This window comes from Mirounga angustirostris, unplaced genomic scaffold (genome assembly GCF_029215605.1).
Source record: "Mirounga angustirostris isolate CCGP_5_RB_7025 unplaced genomic scaffold, mMirAng1.0.hap1 SCAF_3, whole genome shotgun sequence".
Lineage (NCBI taxonomy): Eukaryota > Metazoa > Chordata > Mammalia > Carnivora > Phocidae > Mirounga > Mirounga angustirostris.
Genome location: NW_026991711.1, coordinates 184,261,398 through 184,279,127, shown reverse-complemented (window position 1 = coordinate 184,279,127; position 17,730 = coordinate 184,261,398). Strand labels below are relative to the sequence as shown.

Below are 17,730 nucleotides of genomic sequence, written 5' to 3'. Positions count from 1 at the left end.
AAACCAGATGGGAACAGGTAGACAGGAGGAAGGAGGCGGGGGTGGAGTGTGCTGTCTGGGATCATCCCGCTTCCTCCCTCCACCTCCACGGGTATGACCGGATCCTTCTTTATCTCAGTTTCCTGATGAAAGGAATAATACCTCTAGCAGAGGGTTATTGTGGAATGTAAATGTGATAATACATATAAACACTGAAAAGAGAGCTTGGGACCTACTCAATAAAAACCATTGTTCATATTAGGATGGCTTTCCTATTTATTGACAAGTCCTTGGGATCACTGATGCCTAGTCATTGTCTGAGAATAACAATTTGAATATGAATATTACTCCATGTAGAAAATCTATGTTTACATCTGCATAGAAATAACAGCGGTGGGGTGAGTGGGGAATATTTGGATCCACAGAATGCTTCTTCCCAGGGCCAGACCTAATGTAGGGTGAATGAAGCACTCGCCTGGGGTGAAAATTTAAGGTGGCACCAAAAACTTCAAGCCATTGAGATCTTTTTAATGCAATATTTTAAAAAATTAAAATTGGTACAAAAAGTCCATGATGAAAACAAAATCCAAATTTTACCAAAAGACAGGGCTGGATGCTCTACTTGCTTGACTCAGCCTCCCCTAGTCCCAACCCTGCTTCTTACTTTACAAGCATCTGACACAGTTTAGTATTGCCTAGGTATTTAAATCGTCCACAAACACAAACATGGCTCCACCTTCTTCCTGTTAAAGACTGTGGCAGGAGGGAAGATACCTGTGGTTAGCACGAAGGCAGAGTCCCTAAGGTCCCATTTACCAGGGAGCAGATTTTCAATTATAGTCATGGCAAGAGGGAGGCCTCGACCATGAATCACGTGCCAGATTCTGAAAGGCCACAAAGATGAGCAAAGAATCTTTCACAGTATGGAACACAGTGTCCACACACTTGCGTGAGGACTTTGCTCACTTCTCCGGTCCCATCTCCTCATGTGACACCCACACCCTCAACTCTGCAGCCACTCCCCACTCGGGCTGTCCCCACTGGTCATGCTGCCTTTCACGTCTGACTTTTGCACACATAGTTGCCTCTGCCTGAAATAGATCCCATCCCTGCCATGTCCCCTGACACATGCTCTTCCCAGCAGTTGCCTTAACCTTTCTTGACTTGGTCCAAGTGTCACCTCCTCCATGAGCTTTCTATGACCCTGGCACCGCCCCCTCCCCCCCAAAAAACCTGGGTTAGATCTTCATGCATTTCCATAATACCTCAGGGCTCTCAGCCACAGTACTTATCACATTACACAGTATTTCTCATTTACTTGTTTGTCTCCCTCATCAGGATGTAAGCACCCCAGGGCCAGGAGCCATTGCTTAGCATCTTCCAGCCCCAGCATCTGGCACAGTGAGCGTCAGTCATTCTGGAGCCTGAATAGATGGATACATCAGTGGGACAGAACAGAAAAATTTACATCTATAGCTAGACAGATGTATTAAAAATTACATAATTATAAAAATAATTTTATGAAGAGAGTCCCTATCTATCTATCTAGCATCATCTGTTTATAAGTAACAATAATAAGATACCAAATACATGATCTGATACTAAAAAAACAAAGAAGCATTCTGGGAGCTCAGAGAGATGAAAGTTCCTAGCCTAGAAGTGGGGGAGGTTTATTGGGGAAGATGGGATTTAAGCTGAACCCATGCCATCTCCAGGTCGGTTCAAGAGGCACAAGAAATAGGACTTAAAAAATAGCTAAAGTCTTCCAGCCCTGGCCCCATATCTCCTATGTAAGGATGGTAAATGGATACCTCCCACGCCACTTGTCAAGGAGCCCAGAACAAATACACCAACTTCAAGACCACTTCTGGAGACTAAAAGACCCCTCTTCCTTCCAGCATTAAGCATTGGTAGACAGTTACATCCCACGAGTAATGAGTTAAGTAGCTGTCACCCGGATAAGCAGAGAATATGCCCTTGTGCAGCCTAGAAATTCTTCTGAGTGCTGAGAAGGAACTTGCTGGAACGTAGCTGTCACCCAGGAAGCAGCGTTCAAGGACCACCTGGCAGTGTGAGGAACAGAGAGATAACAGAGCAGGTATGCATGCACACGGGAAGACCAAAACGAGAGAAAATAAATGAACAAGGAAACTGGTGTAAACTCAGAGAATCAGTTTGGTATAGGAAAAGGACTGTCAGGTTTGGTGTCAGGAAAACCTGGGATTCAATCAGGATTTATTTAGCTGCCTTTCTTGCAGTGAATTTCTTAACTGCCTCAACCTCAGTCACTTCAGCAATGAAATGGGTCTAATACAACTCACCTCGAAGGCTTGTAGTGAGCTATAGAAGTAGCCAAGTGTGTGGAGGGGGGTCCAGGAGAACTCACCACCCATCCTTTCTCTTCTGCATGGACACGGGAGCAGTGAGCAAGCTGAAGGAGAGGACCCCTTGGCTGCCCTGCTGCTGGAGCTGGGCTGGCCACAAGGGTTGGCCCTGACATCATAGTGTGGCTCCCCTCCTGTTGCTGAGAATCATCCCATACACTTGGCACCTGGGCAGTGGTATGTCTTCCGTCCCCAAGGACCTGTCCCGAGAGTTTGCTGCACAAAATCAGCAGAAGCAGAGAGAAAAGACACAGTTGTCGCAGGCACGGCCAAGGATGCTAGCAAGAACAAGAGGCTCCCAGAACCCTCCACGGAGCTCAAGCTCCCCACCGGGGCCAATGCTTCTCAGTGTCCCCAGAAACCACCCAGCACCGCAGGGTAGGGGCTACCCACCTTCTTCCTTCCTTTGAGGCTCATTTTCTTTTTTTCTTAAATAACTTTCAAGAAACAGAGTCCCACCACCACCAATGCCCACCCACCTTCACCCCACCCTGGAACATCCTCCGGTGAGTGTGAGTACAGAGGCCCCTCAGGGCAGCGGTGAAGGGGGCTGTGGATACAGGGTCCAGCCCCGGGCCCGCTGCAGGGCGATGCGGCTGCGGGAGCACCAGAGCCGGATTCACTGTGGGGGAGCCCGAGCAGCCGCCGCAAAACTCATAGAACATGTGACTAATGGAGAGATGTCATCGTGCATCAAGTCAGTTTATTAGAAATTGAAACGAGCAGATGTAGACAGAGCAACAGAAAAGGCAGGCAGAAAACTCCCAGATGGCCAAAAGCCAGGCTTGGATATTTATAAGAGATAGGACATTGCAAACAAACTCCTAGGGTTCCCAGGAAACTTTGGCTTTGCCCAGCTGTCTTCCCGTCGGCTCTCTGGTTGCATCTTTGTTTCACGCTGTGCGATGGGGGCATATTGGTGCCAAGTGTGGGCAGAGGGAGATCTCAGAAGGACAAAGCCTGAGGCCCAGGAAGCCTGAGCGGGGAAGCTGGTGACAGAGAGGCCCAGGGAAAGGCGTAGGTGGATGAGGTGAAGCCATCTTACCCGCAGGGCAGGGTGGCCTCCCACAGCCAGCTCCCGGCAGGGGCCGAGCCGCCGGCCGCCTAGCAGCAACATTGCTTCTGGCAACAGCTCTTCTGCTGCCAACAGCCATGCGAGCCGCAGCCACACGAGCCACAGGGGTGACAGTAGCGGTGGCAGCAGCAGACCACGGGGACAGTGCAGCAGCCCCCACAGCAGCCGGTGCAGCAAGGACAGCAGTTGACCCGGTAGCACCTGCAGGTGGTGCATCCCCAGCCGCCGCCACAACTTCCGCAGCCACAGCAGCCCATGGCGTCAGGAGAGAGGACTCAGGAGGGAGGAGCGAGGAGGGAGACTCGGGAGGCGAGGGAGGTCTGGTGCCGCGGTCCGCGGGGGGAGCCCCTTATGTACCAACCCTGCAGGTAGAAGCAGGAAGACATGTGACCACTTCCCTGTGCTTGATTTCAGCTCCTATAGGAAAACCTCAGGCTCTTCCTGTTTATTTCCTGACATCTTTAGTCTCGTTAAGTCACCTGTTTTCATCTCGGCTAAATTTATCTCTGTTTCGATGAATGGATAAAGAAGATGTTGTATATATATACAATGGAATATTATGCAGCCATCAAAAGGAATGAGATCTTGCCATTTGCAACGACGTGGATGGAACTGGAGGGTATCATGTTGAGTGAAATAAGTCAAACAGAGAAAGACATGTATCATATGATCTCACTGATATGAGGAATTCTTACTCGCAGGAAACAAACTGAGGGTTGCTGGAGTGGGGGGTGGGGTGGGAGGGATGGGGTGACTGGGTGATAGACACTGGGGAGGGTATGTGCTCTGGTAAGTGCTGTGAATTGTGCAAGACTGTTGAATCTCAGATCTGTACCTCTGAAACAAATAATGTAATATATGTTAAGAAAAAAAAAAGAAGGTAGCGGGAGGGGAAGAATGAAGCGGGGGAAATCGGAGGGGTAGACGAACCATGAGAGACAATGGACTGTGAAAAACAAACAGGGTTCTAGAGGGGAGGGGGGTGGGAGGATGGGTTAGCCTGGTCGTGGGTATTGAGGAGGGCACATTCTGCATGGAGCACTGGGTGTTATGCACAAACAATGAATCATGGAACACTTCATCTAGAACTAATGATGTAATGTATGGGGATTAACATAAGAATGAATGAATGAATGAATGAATGAATGAATAAATAAATAAATAAATAAATAAATAAATAAATAAATAAAAATTTTATCTCTGTTTCACCCAACGGGAGTATTTAGCAAAGAACCCATCCCCGTTTTCAAATAGAGCTGTTCTTGTAATCAATGAGCCGGGAAACGCATCTGCCCACTGACATTTTGCTTCCTCCCCAGTATTTGCCCCGGGGGAATGATTATTTCCCTTGACACCTCTTTGAGGAAAATTCTTAGGGGTCTTTTCAGTAGCGGAAAGAGAATACACAGAACCTTAAATAAAGGAGGTAACTTGCAACATCCACCACGTTTTCTACCACCGGTCAGCCTGTCACAGATCCCTCTAGACCAGCAGATGTGTGTTTTTCTTCCTGGGATACCTACTCTGGCTGCAAATGGCGAACTCGGCAAATGATAAAAACCATCCTCCCTGGAGAAGCCCCCAGTCTCCAGATCCAGCTTCAGGACCTTCGCACTCTCAAATGTCTGCCTTGTCATTCGTTCTCCTTGCTTGAGTCACATGTGTAGCTTCAGTCTTAGTCACAGAGCAGGCGACAAGGCGGCCACGCGGTGAGCTTTCAGAGGCTCGGGGAAGCTCCTCTGTCCCCAGAGACTCCCTCATCTGACAGCTGCCTTCCAAGCGTTACCATTAATTTTAAAGTAACACCGTAAGCCCATTATTTGCTCACGTAAATAGCACTTTTTTGGGAAAAATAACTAGATTTTCCCAAAAAATTTAGTGAACACAGGGGCATTGTTTTATACTTTTGCAAATCGCTTTAATGTCTGATTTAATCAAAGATGAACGGCTGCTCATTATCTACCTGCAGTGTTGTAACTACTGGACTGTGTTGTTTTGGTGGAAGCACATAAAGAAAACCCAGCCTCACACCGAGACCCAGTTGGAAAAGGATGATTTTACCAGCCTCAGGGCCCCCGTGGGTCTTTGAACCACACATTGAGGACTGCCAGAAGAGAGATTTGGAAACTTTGGGTCCCTGAGGAAAGAAACTACTTAAAAATGTACCCAACTATTGATTTTCACCTCATCAAGTGTTAATAAATGTCTACGCATCATTAGTATATGGTATAATGATGGCTTAAGGCCATTTAATGAAATTTTAGTGCTTCTATATAAAAACAAATAAACAAGCAAACCCTACCTTACGCTGTTCTATTTTCCAGGGGCACACATTTTGTTCCTACTCAACAATCCTCGGCTTTAAACTAAAGTCCAGACTCCCCAGTAACCATCTGGCTTCCATTTGCTTTGCAGCCTAATCTGTCTGGGGCTCGAGGGTTGTAACCCAAAGCTGCACAAGAAGGGAGAGGTTGGTAATTCATAGCACTACGACTAGTAGTTAATCTTTATGGTACGGGTACTATGTGCTGCACAGTGTATGGAGTACTTAGAAATAAGACAGAGACGTTAACGATGAAATAGGCAAGATTTGGCAAGGAACATGCAGCACAAGAAGGAAGAGGGTCAATGAGCCAGAGTCCTGTGGGATGATGGTGCCAACACAGGACCCACCCTCGATTCCTCCTGTGACCCAGACCTTTTTGCTCTCCTAAAGGAAACACAGCAGCCATATAATCAGTATTTGAACTTTTAATCCTCTCTTTACCTCCCTCATGAGTGTGCCTTTGGCTGAAAATGCCCTCTTCCACCACCGAAATTCTGCTCGTTTTTAAAAAGGCAGATCAAATGTTAGCTTTTCCCAATCACGCCAACTGAAATTAATCTTTCTTTTTTCTACCCTTTGGTTTTGGCTGGATCTTCTTTACATGATGATAAAGGAAGGAGGGAAGACAGGCAAGGAAAACAGGTGGAAATGGTGTTGAGTAGGAGGCCAATGGCGAGGCAAGAAGGGGCTGAGAGCTGGCACCACCACCATCAATGGCTGGATCCTGCGCCCTGTCCCTCCTCCACGCTCACGTCTCTTCTCTCATCAGCTTGCCTCCTCTTCCTAGGGCAATGACCACTTCCAATCTTGTTCCCTTTCTTCAGATGCCAGATGCCTCCTCCAGCCCCTGCACTCGAGAAGGAGCTTCCTACCACAGACTCTATAAACCCGCCCGTATCTGCGCCCTCTCTCTCCTTCTTGCCTTGCGTTACAACTAAGGAGGTGCACCTCCCCACTCCTCCCATCACAGGCCAGCCCCTCCATCTGTGCTCTGAAGACCATCCCTCTGGCCCTTTAAATCTCCTTTCTCATGCACCTTCTACCTCCACAGGTATTTGCTGAGCACCTACTAAGTGCCCAGCCCATTAGAGGCACATGCAGACACGGCAATGCACTCCCTCTGCTTTCTGGACCCTTCTCAGAAGCGTCGAAACCCTCAGGATGGTCTCGCTCCCACCCTCAAACAAGGAAGCACCTCTGGTAGGCCCAGGCTGCCACCTGACACTTCCTCTTGTTTCTCCTGCCTTGACAGCCACGCCTGCAGAAAGCACTGTCCCCAAACTAGCTCCCTATAGATGACAGGCATGAGAACAGTGACATTAGAAAACAGGGATTGACCTTTCACACAGTTTACCTATATCAAATCATCATGTGATAAATATCTTACAATTTTATCTGTCAATTTTACCTCAGTAAAGTTGGGGGAAAAAATCAAATAAAATAGGGATTCAGTGGAGATCAAGAATGTGGGAAAGGACAGTCAGCAAAATATGCGTAAGATTAGATATAATAAAATGCATTGGCAATCTTTCAACATATAGTAAAATATGTAGAAACAAAATATTACCCATAATTTCACTATTTAAACATAATTACTCATAAGTTAATAGCACACATATGCATACTTAATACAATTTTTGCTTTTTCTGATCGTTAAAGCTATATATGTTCATCATAAAAAATTTGAAAAATGCACAGAAACACAAAGAAAATAAAAATTACCCACAAGCACATGTTACTGAATTCACTACTGTTCACTATAATTTTCTTGCAGAATTCTGGAAGAATACACATATGCATTATTCAAAAGCATAATCGGGGATGATAGGGTATATCCTGGGTGTTACTGTATTTTTTGTTCACTATAAATAAAAATCTCCGCCAAGAACTCCAGAAGTTCTCAACTCCTCCCTAGGCAACTACTTCACTGGAACTGCTCTGGTTCAAGTCCCAGATGGCCTCCATGTGCTTAACTCCAAAATATGCTCTTCAGGCAATTTACAAGACAATTTCTCGGCACTAGGCAGTTGGCAAATCTCTCTTTCTTGACACTCGTATCTCTTGGCTTTGATGAGACAAGATCCTGTTTCTCTCCTACTGATCTTGCCATCCCCCCTCAGTCTACTTTGCAAAAAATGGCTATTTGGGAGGCTCGAGACTTGGTGTCTAGTCTTGCTTGGTGTTGTCTCTTAAAAAAAAATTCACTTCTTTTATAGCTTATTGACTCCTTTGTGGAATAAGGTAGATTTTATTATATAGATCGGCCTACTTTCAAAATCTGATTTTTCTAAAGAGCATTTTCAGTCTGAAATGTTTTCAAGAATATTTTCCCAAATGTGGGATCGTCTTTTTGTCATTTTCATGGGAAGGTGGGGGAATATCACCAGGTCTTCTGAGAATAATCTGGATAATCAGGGAGCTATTAACTCTTCATCCACTGGAGTCTAGACCAACACTGACCCATAGAACTTTTGGCAGTGAAGGAAATATTCTATTCTGAGCTGGCCAATATGGTAGCCACTTACCACATGTGGTTACTGAGTATTTAAAATATGACTACTGAGGCTCAAGAACAAAAACTCTTTACTTATTTAATTTTGATTAATCTAAATTTCAATAGCCATACATGGCGAGCAGCTACTGTATTGAAGAGCAGAGCTCTGGACTGACAGCACCTCAAAAGAAAGGACCACACCTCATCCTTCTTTGAATCAGTTCACCAAGAGTTTAATAATTGTCTTCTAGATTCCAGACACTGTGTAGCAGTCAGGGAAGTAAGGTGAATGAGAGATGAGATTGGCCCTAAAGAAACATATATAGTCCATCAAAAAGAGACAGAAGTAAACCATAATAATGTAATATGAAAAGTTCTATCACAGAAGGCCAAGTGGAAAACATACAGAAGATCAGTTAATTAAATTCCCAACACCTAGCATAATTTCTGATACACAATACAGCCAGTTCTGCTATAACATTTGTTTTAAAAATGCAAATTTGTTCCAAGGAGGACATTATGCTAAGTGAAATAAGCCAGACATAGAAAGACAAATACTGCATGTTCTCACTTATGGACGGAATCTAAAAAAGTCAAACTCACAGAAGCAGGAATAGAAAGGCAGCAGGGGCTGAGGGGAGGGGACATTGGGAAGATGTTGGTCAAAGGGTACCAATTTTCAGTTAGATGAGTAAGGTCTAGGGAGCTAATGTACAACGTGGTGACTGTAGTTCATAATACTGTATTGTATCCCTGAAATTTGCTTCATAGAGTTAGTCGTAAATGTTCTCACCACGAAAAGGAAAAATATGGTACCTCAGTGAGGTGATGGATGTGTTAATTAACTTGATTATGGTAATCATTTTACAATGTATACATACATCAAGTAATCACACTGTACACCTTAAATATATACAATTTTGATGTGTCAATTATACCTTCATAGGGATGAAAAAAAAAGTTATTCCAAGGAGATTGCTATACTAGGGAACAATTAGAGAAGAATGCTAATTCTGTGTTTGCTTATGCAGGACTTTGTCTATAAGAAACACCAAACAGATGGAGAAAACTTCACCCAGCTACAACACACACACACACACACACACACACACTTCAGACAACTACCAGCCACCTGCATGCCCTGTGTGTTCTGAACTAGGCTCATCCACACCTGCGGTTACAACCTGCCCTCCCATTTCAGACACACCCCGTTCCACACCTTGACAATCACACAAGCTGCCCCTTCCCAGACCCACTTCCACAAGCAAACTTCACATCTTTTTCAAAGTAGAGTGTCACATTTCTTATAGCATTTATATACTTTTAACCATATGTGTAAAATCATCTATAATTTTTATTAAGTTCCCATCCTTTTTTAATAGGTCACTGATGGTTTTTGAGTGCCATTTCCCCAACCCAAGGGCCCTGTGGTTTTTATGGCTTAATTTTGTACAGTGCTATGATTTGCTGTGTTATAGCAGAACTGATTGTAAATAGAGAAAAAAAATCTTCGCAGTGAGCATCCTGCCATCCTGATCTCGAATTCTAAACATCATTCTCCAATAAAACGAACCAGACTCTTTGGAAGAAAGAGTCATTCCAGGTCTAGGGCTGGGGAGGGATGAAATGGGCCTGAACATCTTGGTCAAAATATAACTTGGTACTCAAAAAACGATAGAGGTATTTTTAAAAGGTACAGGAACCAGCTTGAAGGTGTGGCAACTGGAAAAATGTAGGACAACTTGAGTGTCAAAACAATGACAGTAATAGATGATAACTTAGTAAATAGGATTGTTCTTTCCATTAACTCACATTGATATATAAGTGAGTAAACGAGATAACACACATCTGCATCTTGACCAGATGTGGCTGAATCGCTCTGCAAATCGGTCATAGTGATGTACATTCCCATCCAACACTGTATGAACCTTCCAATATCCTCACCAATATTTGGTATTATCATACTTGAACATTTTGATAAGCACGTGGATATAAAACGTACCACAGCGTGGTCCTCATTTCTACCTTTCTGATCATTAGTGGCGTTGAGCTTCTTATTGTATGTAGAGCCATGTCTTCTGTGACTCCTCAGTTAATATCCTTCACGCATTTTTCTATTAAGCTGTTTCCCTTTCTAAAATTGATTTTCTCTTTAGCCTGTGGCTGGTTTTAACTTTTGTTTTCAGCATCATTTTGTAAAATGTTTTCTTCCCTTTCATGTATTTTGTCTTTAATTAATGTATTCCTTTTATATTTTAAGAAATACTTTACTAGGGGCGCCTGGGTGGCTCAGTCATTAAGCGTCTGCTTCTGCTCAGGTCATGATCCCAGGGTCCTGGGATCGAGCCCCGCATTGGGCTCCCTGCTCAGCGGGAAGCCTGCTTCTCCCTCTCCCACTTCCCCTGCTTGTGGTTCCCTCTCTCGCTATGTCTTTGTCAAAAAATAAATAAAATCTTAGAAAAAAAAAAGAAATACTTTACTAATTTGAAGTCATAGAGCTAATTTTTCACGTCTCCCTAAAATGTCAAATTTTGCTTGTCACTTTTTGTTCTTAAAATCATCCGGAACTTATTTTAATGTGTAGTATGAAGAAGGACCCTCATATTATTTCTATCGATAGAGACAGCCTGTTATTTCAGTACCAATACTGAATGGCCAGGAACTTCCCCTGAGTTGTAATGTTTCTGCCATACACCAAATTCCAAAATTTGTGTTATTTTATCTCTGTGCTCTCAATTCCCATCCACTAGTCTCTGTCTCTCTCAGCAACAGAATATCACACTGTTTTAATGATCGTAGCTTTAGAATTAGTTCCAATATATGATAGGTGAACTTCTCTCCTCATTCTGCTTTAAAAATTGTCTTGGGGCGCCTGGGTGGCTCAGTCAGTTAATGGATGGCTGCTGATTTTGGCTCAGGTCATGATCTCAAGGTCCTGGGATCAAGCCCCGCCTTGAGCTCTGTGCTCAGCAGGGATTCGACTTGAGGATTCTCTCTTTCCCTCTCTCTCTGCCCCTCCCCCAGCTCACATGTGTGTTCTCTCTCTCTCTCTCTCAAATAAATAAATAAATATATTTTTTAAATGTCTCTTACATTCTTGTTTTGTCAAACATATTTTTGGGGAAGCTGTCCAGTTTTTATAAAAAGTGAAAAGAGACCAATATTTTAAAAATCTCTTAAGGTTTTTCATAGAATTGCAATGAATTTATTAATTACTTTGGGAAGGACTGACATCTGCATTAAGCAGTGTTCTCCAGAGACACAGAATCCATAGGATATAGAGATACAGATACAGACATACAGATTTCCTATAGGAATTGGCTCACATGATATGGAGGCTGACGAGTGTTACGATCTGCCATCTGCAAGCTGGAGAATCATGAGCGCCAGTGATATAATTCCGGCTGCATCTGAAGACCTGAGAAGCAGGAGCTCTGATGTCTGCAGGCAGAAGGTGGCTGTCCCAGCCCAGACAAAGGCAGCAAATTGGCACTTCCTCCACCTTTTTGTTCTATTCAGATCCTCATGCACTGGATGGTGCCCACACACACTGATGAGGACCATCTTCACTCAATCAACTGATTCAAATGCTAATTTCTTCTGGAAACATTTTCACAGACACAGAAAAAGATGTCTTACCAGATATCTGGGCCAGCCTTAGCCCAGCCAAGGGGACACATGAAACACCATCACAACATCGTTTCAATATTGAGAATTCCCATCTATAAACCTAGTACATTTCTCCATTTATTTCCTCTTTTATGTCCTTCCACACAATTTAATAATTTTCTTTCTAAAGATCTTGTAAGTCATTAGGTTTAGGCACTGGTATAAATTTTGTTGCTATTTTGAATGTTTTTTTTTTATTACATTTTCTATTTGGTGTATAAGAAATTTCTTTATTGTTGAAAATTGATTTTTTTTTCCATTTTTTTTTTCCCTCCTGGACTTACTACCTCTGCTACGTTAGTGCCAACTTCCCAAATGGAGACACAACTATACAGCCCATCCTGGGCTTATTCGACTATGAAATCCATTTGATGACTCTATACACCAAATTCATTGCCTTTTTAAGAGTGATTAGATAAGATAATGTACGTAAGTACATGTAATTAGAGTAATATAAAAGATAAGATAAAATGCCAGTCAGGGTCTCTCCTCTGGGAGGTGAAGATCCCCTGAAGAAGAGGGAAAGCTGGATCTCCACAGTTTCCATCATCTAATATTAATCAAAAGAACTGCACTCTCTGGCAGTCGTACTGGGGGAAAGCAGCGTGCATTAACTATTTCAGTCAGTTCTGATTCCACTTTTGAAATAAAAGTGAATTTATCTGAAACTGGAAGAAAATTAAGTCGTGTGTACTCATGAAGAAGTAACAGGAAATAAACATCCACCTCAGAAACGGGTCAAAACAACCAGGGGGTGAGTAGGTAACATGTGGGGAAACCCCCACATCCAGTATTTAAGGGCCGCCGGCAGAGGCAAATACCAGACCTCCCTCACCTCCCGAGTCTCCCTCCTTGCCTCTCCTTGACACCATGGGGTGCTGTGGATGCAGAAGTTGTGGCTGCTGGGGGGGCTGCTGCAGTACGCCCATGGTCGCTCCTGTGGCTGCGGCTCCCGTGGCTGCGGCTCCCGTGGCTGCGGCTCTCGTGGCTGCAGCTCTCGTGGCTGCAGCTCTCGTGGCTGCAGTGGTGGGAAGAGCTGCTGCAAGAAGCAGCGCCCTGCGAGGCAGGCAGGCGGCCTCTGGGAGAGCCTGCCCAGATGGCGCTGGCCTGTTGGTGCGACTTTCCGCCAGCGTGCCCCATTTCTCTTCCCACGACCTGGCAGTCAGTCCCAGGCCCTCAGGAGCTGGAAGCTGACACTCTCCTCTCTGTCACATCATAAACTGATCATCTCAAACAGACTCTGCTACTTGACGTGAACAACAAGAACCATAAAAACAAGAGACAGCCCAGCTCCCGGAGTCAACTCACATGCTGAACCAACTGAAAATGGAATCATAGCTACTAACTAATTTTTGTTTTTCTGAAATTCTTTCCCACAGCTTCGGTGCCTGCATTTCCATCGTGCTCACACATTTCGGACCGTTTCTACTCCGTTCCTATGTCGGGCAGGTCTGTGCTGCTGAAAACCAAATGCACGCATAGTATAATGCACCATGGCTGAGATCTCTTTTTTTATTTTTATTTGTTGTCTTGCTATGAAAGGACCGTTTGTGTTCCGTAAATTCATGCAAGCTAAATAAAGAAACCGTTGTTGGGGAGAACATCCCCTGTTGTAGGAGTCTCGTCCTTTATGATCACAGTTGCCCTGGGAGGCATTACGGGCCATGACCCAGGGCTGTGCAAGCTCCGGAGGGCTGAATAAGCAGAGCCACGGAGAAAGGACGCTAACCGCAAGTTCTGCCTTAAGACCCATTTTCAAAAGAAAGGAATTGATAAGTTTTGTTCTCTCATGTTTTCTGCCAATTCCCATGTACAGACCCTCAAAAGGACTGGATTTCCAAGTCAGCCTCCAACTCCAGGCAAGCAGCCCAGACCCCCTTTCATGGGTGAAATTTCAGTGTTTACCTTTAATCCCTGCCACGAACTGCGCAGACATTGTTTTCAGTAATCTTTTGTATGAATGCTCTCCTGCCTCGTTCGCCGCACTCAGGGTGGTGACCGACTCCATCTCCGGTCCTTGAAACTTGGCTTTGCGCTCCAGCGTACGTGCTTCAGATGACGCGGTACGTGCTTCAGATGACACGTGACCCGGGGAGCAGGGGGCGTGGCCGTGGCCTGAAAGCCCGCGAGAAGAGGCACTTCTCACCGCGCGCTGGTTGCCCGGTTCCTGACGGAGCAGGCAGGACCTTCCCCCTACCTTGAGAATCCGAGGTGAGGAGGTAGACCGCGGCTGTGCTCGGGTTGTGCAGTCAAGATTTTACCTCTCCCCGCTCAGGCGGCTTGGAATGCTCATCCCATCAGGAAGCTCAGAACCGGGTATTTGCCTTGTCAGAAGAAGTCTTCCATTTTGCTTTGAGGTTTGGTGTCCCTCGCGTTACCCCAAAGCCGGGCCATTGTGTCAGGATGCAGTGAGAGTTTTAGAAAGCAAGCATGATGTCTCTGTTGTGCAGCCTCCTTTCTGTTGGTTATTTAGAGGATGTACCCGTCTTTATCAAAGTAATTCTGAAAAAAAGTCCCTAAGGGGTATTCCTGAACATAAACTTTTTCTTTTTCTTTATTAAAAAAGAGAAATCCATGATGCCATTCCCTTTTCCAGTAAGAATCTTCCCCTCCACGTCCACAGTCACGAACAGGTCTAGAGCAGCCTTATTTACACAACTTCAAGGTCGCATCTCACTGTCGGGACACTCAGTTCTTTGAAATCAATGGGATCGTTATTATTCTTTCCAAAAAGGCCCACATGTCACCTTGGGCTGAAGGAACATGAACCCAGTTTGTGCTGTTGTCGCTCCAGTAGAATAGCCCGTGTTTTTCCCAAAATCGGCCTAACCCACCCCGAAAAGGACATTTTTAATACAAATGTAATACATCTACCAATCTGCCTTAAATCTTTCCATTTCAAATTCCAATCAGAAGAATGTGGCCTTTGACACAAAATGCTTATTATGGAGAGTGATTTGGGGAAGAGGTCATGACCAGGTCAAGCAAGCAGGCATTTAATTCTTACACAGAAATGGCTCTGTGCTGGGGTGGGTGGAGATGCCCTGAGAGCAGGATTGTGTACAGGTGCTATCAAAGTTCACGGAGTCACCCAGGCCTGCACCTGAAGATTTCAGCCCCAGTCTCTTCGTTTTTACCCTGGCATCTTTCTTTTCTTTTCTTTTTTTAAAAATTTATTTGAGAGAGAGAGCGCTAGCATGAGCGGCGGGGAGGGGGGCATAGGGAGAGGGAGAAGCAGGCTCCCCGCTGAGCAGAGAGCCCCACACAGGGCTCAATCCCAGGACCCCGAGATCATGACCTGAGCCAAAGACAGACTCTTAACGGACTCAGCCACCCAGGCGTCCCATTCTGGCATCTTTCTTAGAAATGGTGATAATATTTTACTCTTGGACTTGTCAGTTTCTGAGGGTTATTCTTTGCTTCGTTTTCATGAGAACAAAGAAAGTAAATGTGCAAATCAGATCTAAGATGTTGACCAAGGACCTCCCCCATCAAAACTATTTCTGTACACTCATGAGCAAGAGGATGGAGACATTTGAAATCTCTGTGTGCCACGAGGATAAGGACCGCAATGACTCTTGGCCAAACCAAACCACCCACGAATACACCTACCATGAGTGCCTGATTGTTAAGCCCAGAAAGATTCTCCTCATGTGTAACTAAGAGAATACAAGTCAAGCATAGAGAGAAAACATCTATGCAACTGAAGAATTTAATTACTACACCTACATTTAGAAACTGGGAAGAATTAATCTACACCAACTTTGTGGCATGTTCTGTATTTTTTGGAAACTTAGTCATTTACCTATAGACAGGAGAATTTCCAAACAATTCAGGACAAAAAATGGCCTGTGGCCTATTTTCTTTAGAAGGACTCCAGGTATAGAAAACCCATGCTTTCCTTTGTTGATCTGTCCCAATGCACTATCACCCTGGGACTTAATGACTTCTGTATCTACAGTGGAAATCTACTGTACTTCAGTGTTTCCCCTTGTCCACTGGAGACCCAAGAGACATCTAGACATCTGCTCATCCAAAGTCTTTATAGACCTGGGGACAGCCTTCAGTCCTTCCCTTGTCGAATCTAACCCCAATATGTTAGCCTTCAGTGGAGTTAAGCATGAACTATATTCGATCTCAGGGTTGGGCCCTGACACCAGCAGCATCAGCATCATAAGGAACTTGTTAGAAATGCACATTTCGGAGAGTCTGGGGGTGGGCCCTAAAATCTGTGTTCTAACAAGTCCTCCAGGTGATTCTCAGGCATGTTCAAATTTGAGACCTTTTGACTGTGTCAATCTCAAAGAAGCAGCTAGTTTACATTTGGAGTCGGAGTGTCATCCCGTCATAATAGGCACCTCATTTACTATTTCCATCCCATTTTTCCACTGGAGATGTTTTAAAAATAGAGAAGATTAAAAAAATTGTTTTAATTTAAAAACTAAATGTAGAGAAGATAACTTTTTTTTTTTTTTAAAGATTTTATTTATTTATTTGACAGAGAGAGAGAAATAGCGAGAGCAGGAACACAAGCAGGGGGAGTGGGAGAGGGAGAAGCAGGCTCCCCACTGAGCAGGGAGCCAGATGCGGGGCTCGATCCCAGGACCCTGGGATCATGACCTGAGCCGAAGGCAGACGCTTAACGACTGAGCTACCCAGGCGCCCCGAGAAGATAACTTTTTACTAATTTGCATTATTCGGTCACCTTTTGTATGCTTACTTTGTCTTCAGGATTTTCTTTCCGTATCTTTTCTTAGACCCATGAGTTGATGAAGTCTACTATTTTGAAATCAGCATCTTTGCTTGCTAAGATTGTATTATCTGCTAAATTTGCACAAATATAACCCAAATACAGGGTTCCCTAATAATTACCTGGTGCTTCTAGGCTAACATCTCAATATATACATTTCAACATATATACAATTTTCCTATCAGTAAATAGTAACTTGGAACGCATTTACTCACCTCTGATGCCCAGTTTGGGGTTGGGCAGATGATCTCCCTAATAACACCAAGTGGTGAACATGCTTTTCATGGCGTCAGTCAAATATACAATCAGAAATAGAGTAACTGTCTTTGGTTCACAGCTGCTGGTCAGACTAAGCCGGGTGCATTTGCCCTTTCCTCAGTGACCAGGGCTGCCAACCTTCAAGTTACTGATCTTGATACTGGTTCTTAGACTAATAAGTGAGGGAAATAGAAGCATGTACGTTACAGCAGGTACGTTCGGTACTTCCCAACAGAATATGAAAATCAGAGACAGTAAAATAAATATAGCTTGTATGAACGTTCTTTTAGGCCACCTGCCTAATTCTAAATAGATCCAACGAGCCAAAAACAGCTAATGCAAAGAGTAGTGTGATTGCCGGGATGACAATATCCCTTTCCCTGGAAACAATGCCCCCCTCTTCTCTGACACACACAAACTCACAGTGAATCCCAACCAAACATCACAGGCTTCCATGGAGGTAGAGGAGGTCTAATTCTTACCCAGATGAAGATTCCAGAAAATCAGGATTGAAACCGTGTTTTGGAAATCACAATTCCAGGACTGGTGATTCTCTTCGTGATTTATATTTGCTATGAGGTGCAATCTTTTACCTGAGAACAGGTGAAAAAAAGAAGTAGAGCAAAAATAAACTACATACTAACAACAACAACAAAAACCCATGTGGAAACAGATTTAAAACAATACTATTCATTTAAAATCGCTCCAAAGAAAATGATACTTAGGTATTAATCTAACAAAACACGCACAGAATCCATATTCTTGCAAGTTACAAAATGCAGATGGAAGAAATTA

The 17,730-nt window shown here is 44.2% G+C and overlaps 1 protein-coding gene across 21 annotated transcripts in view; it reads right to left on the bottom strand.

Annotated features, from left to right (window-relative positions):
• Positions 1 to 2,364: 2,364 nt before the first annotated feature.
• Positions 2,365 to 17,730, bottom strand: part of AGFG1 (ArfGAP with FG repeats 1) — a 108,106-nt gene continuing 92,740 nt past the window's right edge. For 5 of the 21 annotated variants that reach the window (XR_010410319.1, XR_010410323.1, XR_010410325.1 and 2 more), the window contains one exon: positions 17,418 to 17,528. Coding sequence is in view for 2 of the 21 variants with exons in the window: in XM_064587159.1 (XP_064443229.1) it covers positions 3,714 to 3,800 (87 nt within the window). In the remaining 19 variants the exon portion in view is untranslated. Of the gene's footprint in view, positions 2,580 to 3,057; positions 3,801 to 17,417; positions 17,529 to 17,730 lie in introns of those variants that run through there. The other 16 variants (XR_010410316.1, XR_010410326.1, XR_010410317.1 and 13 more) reach the window with 13 other exon arrangements.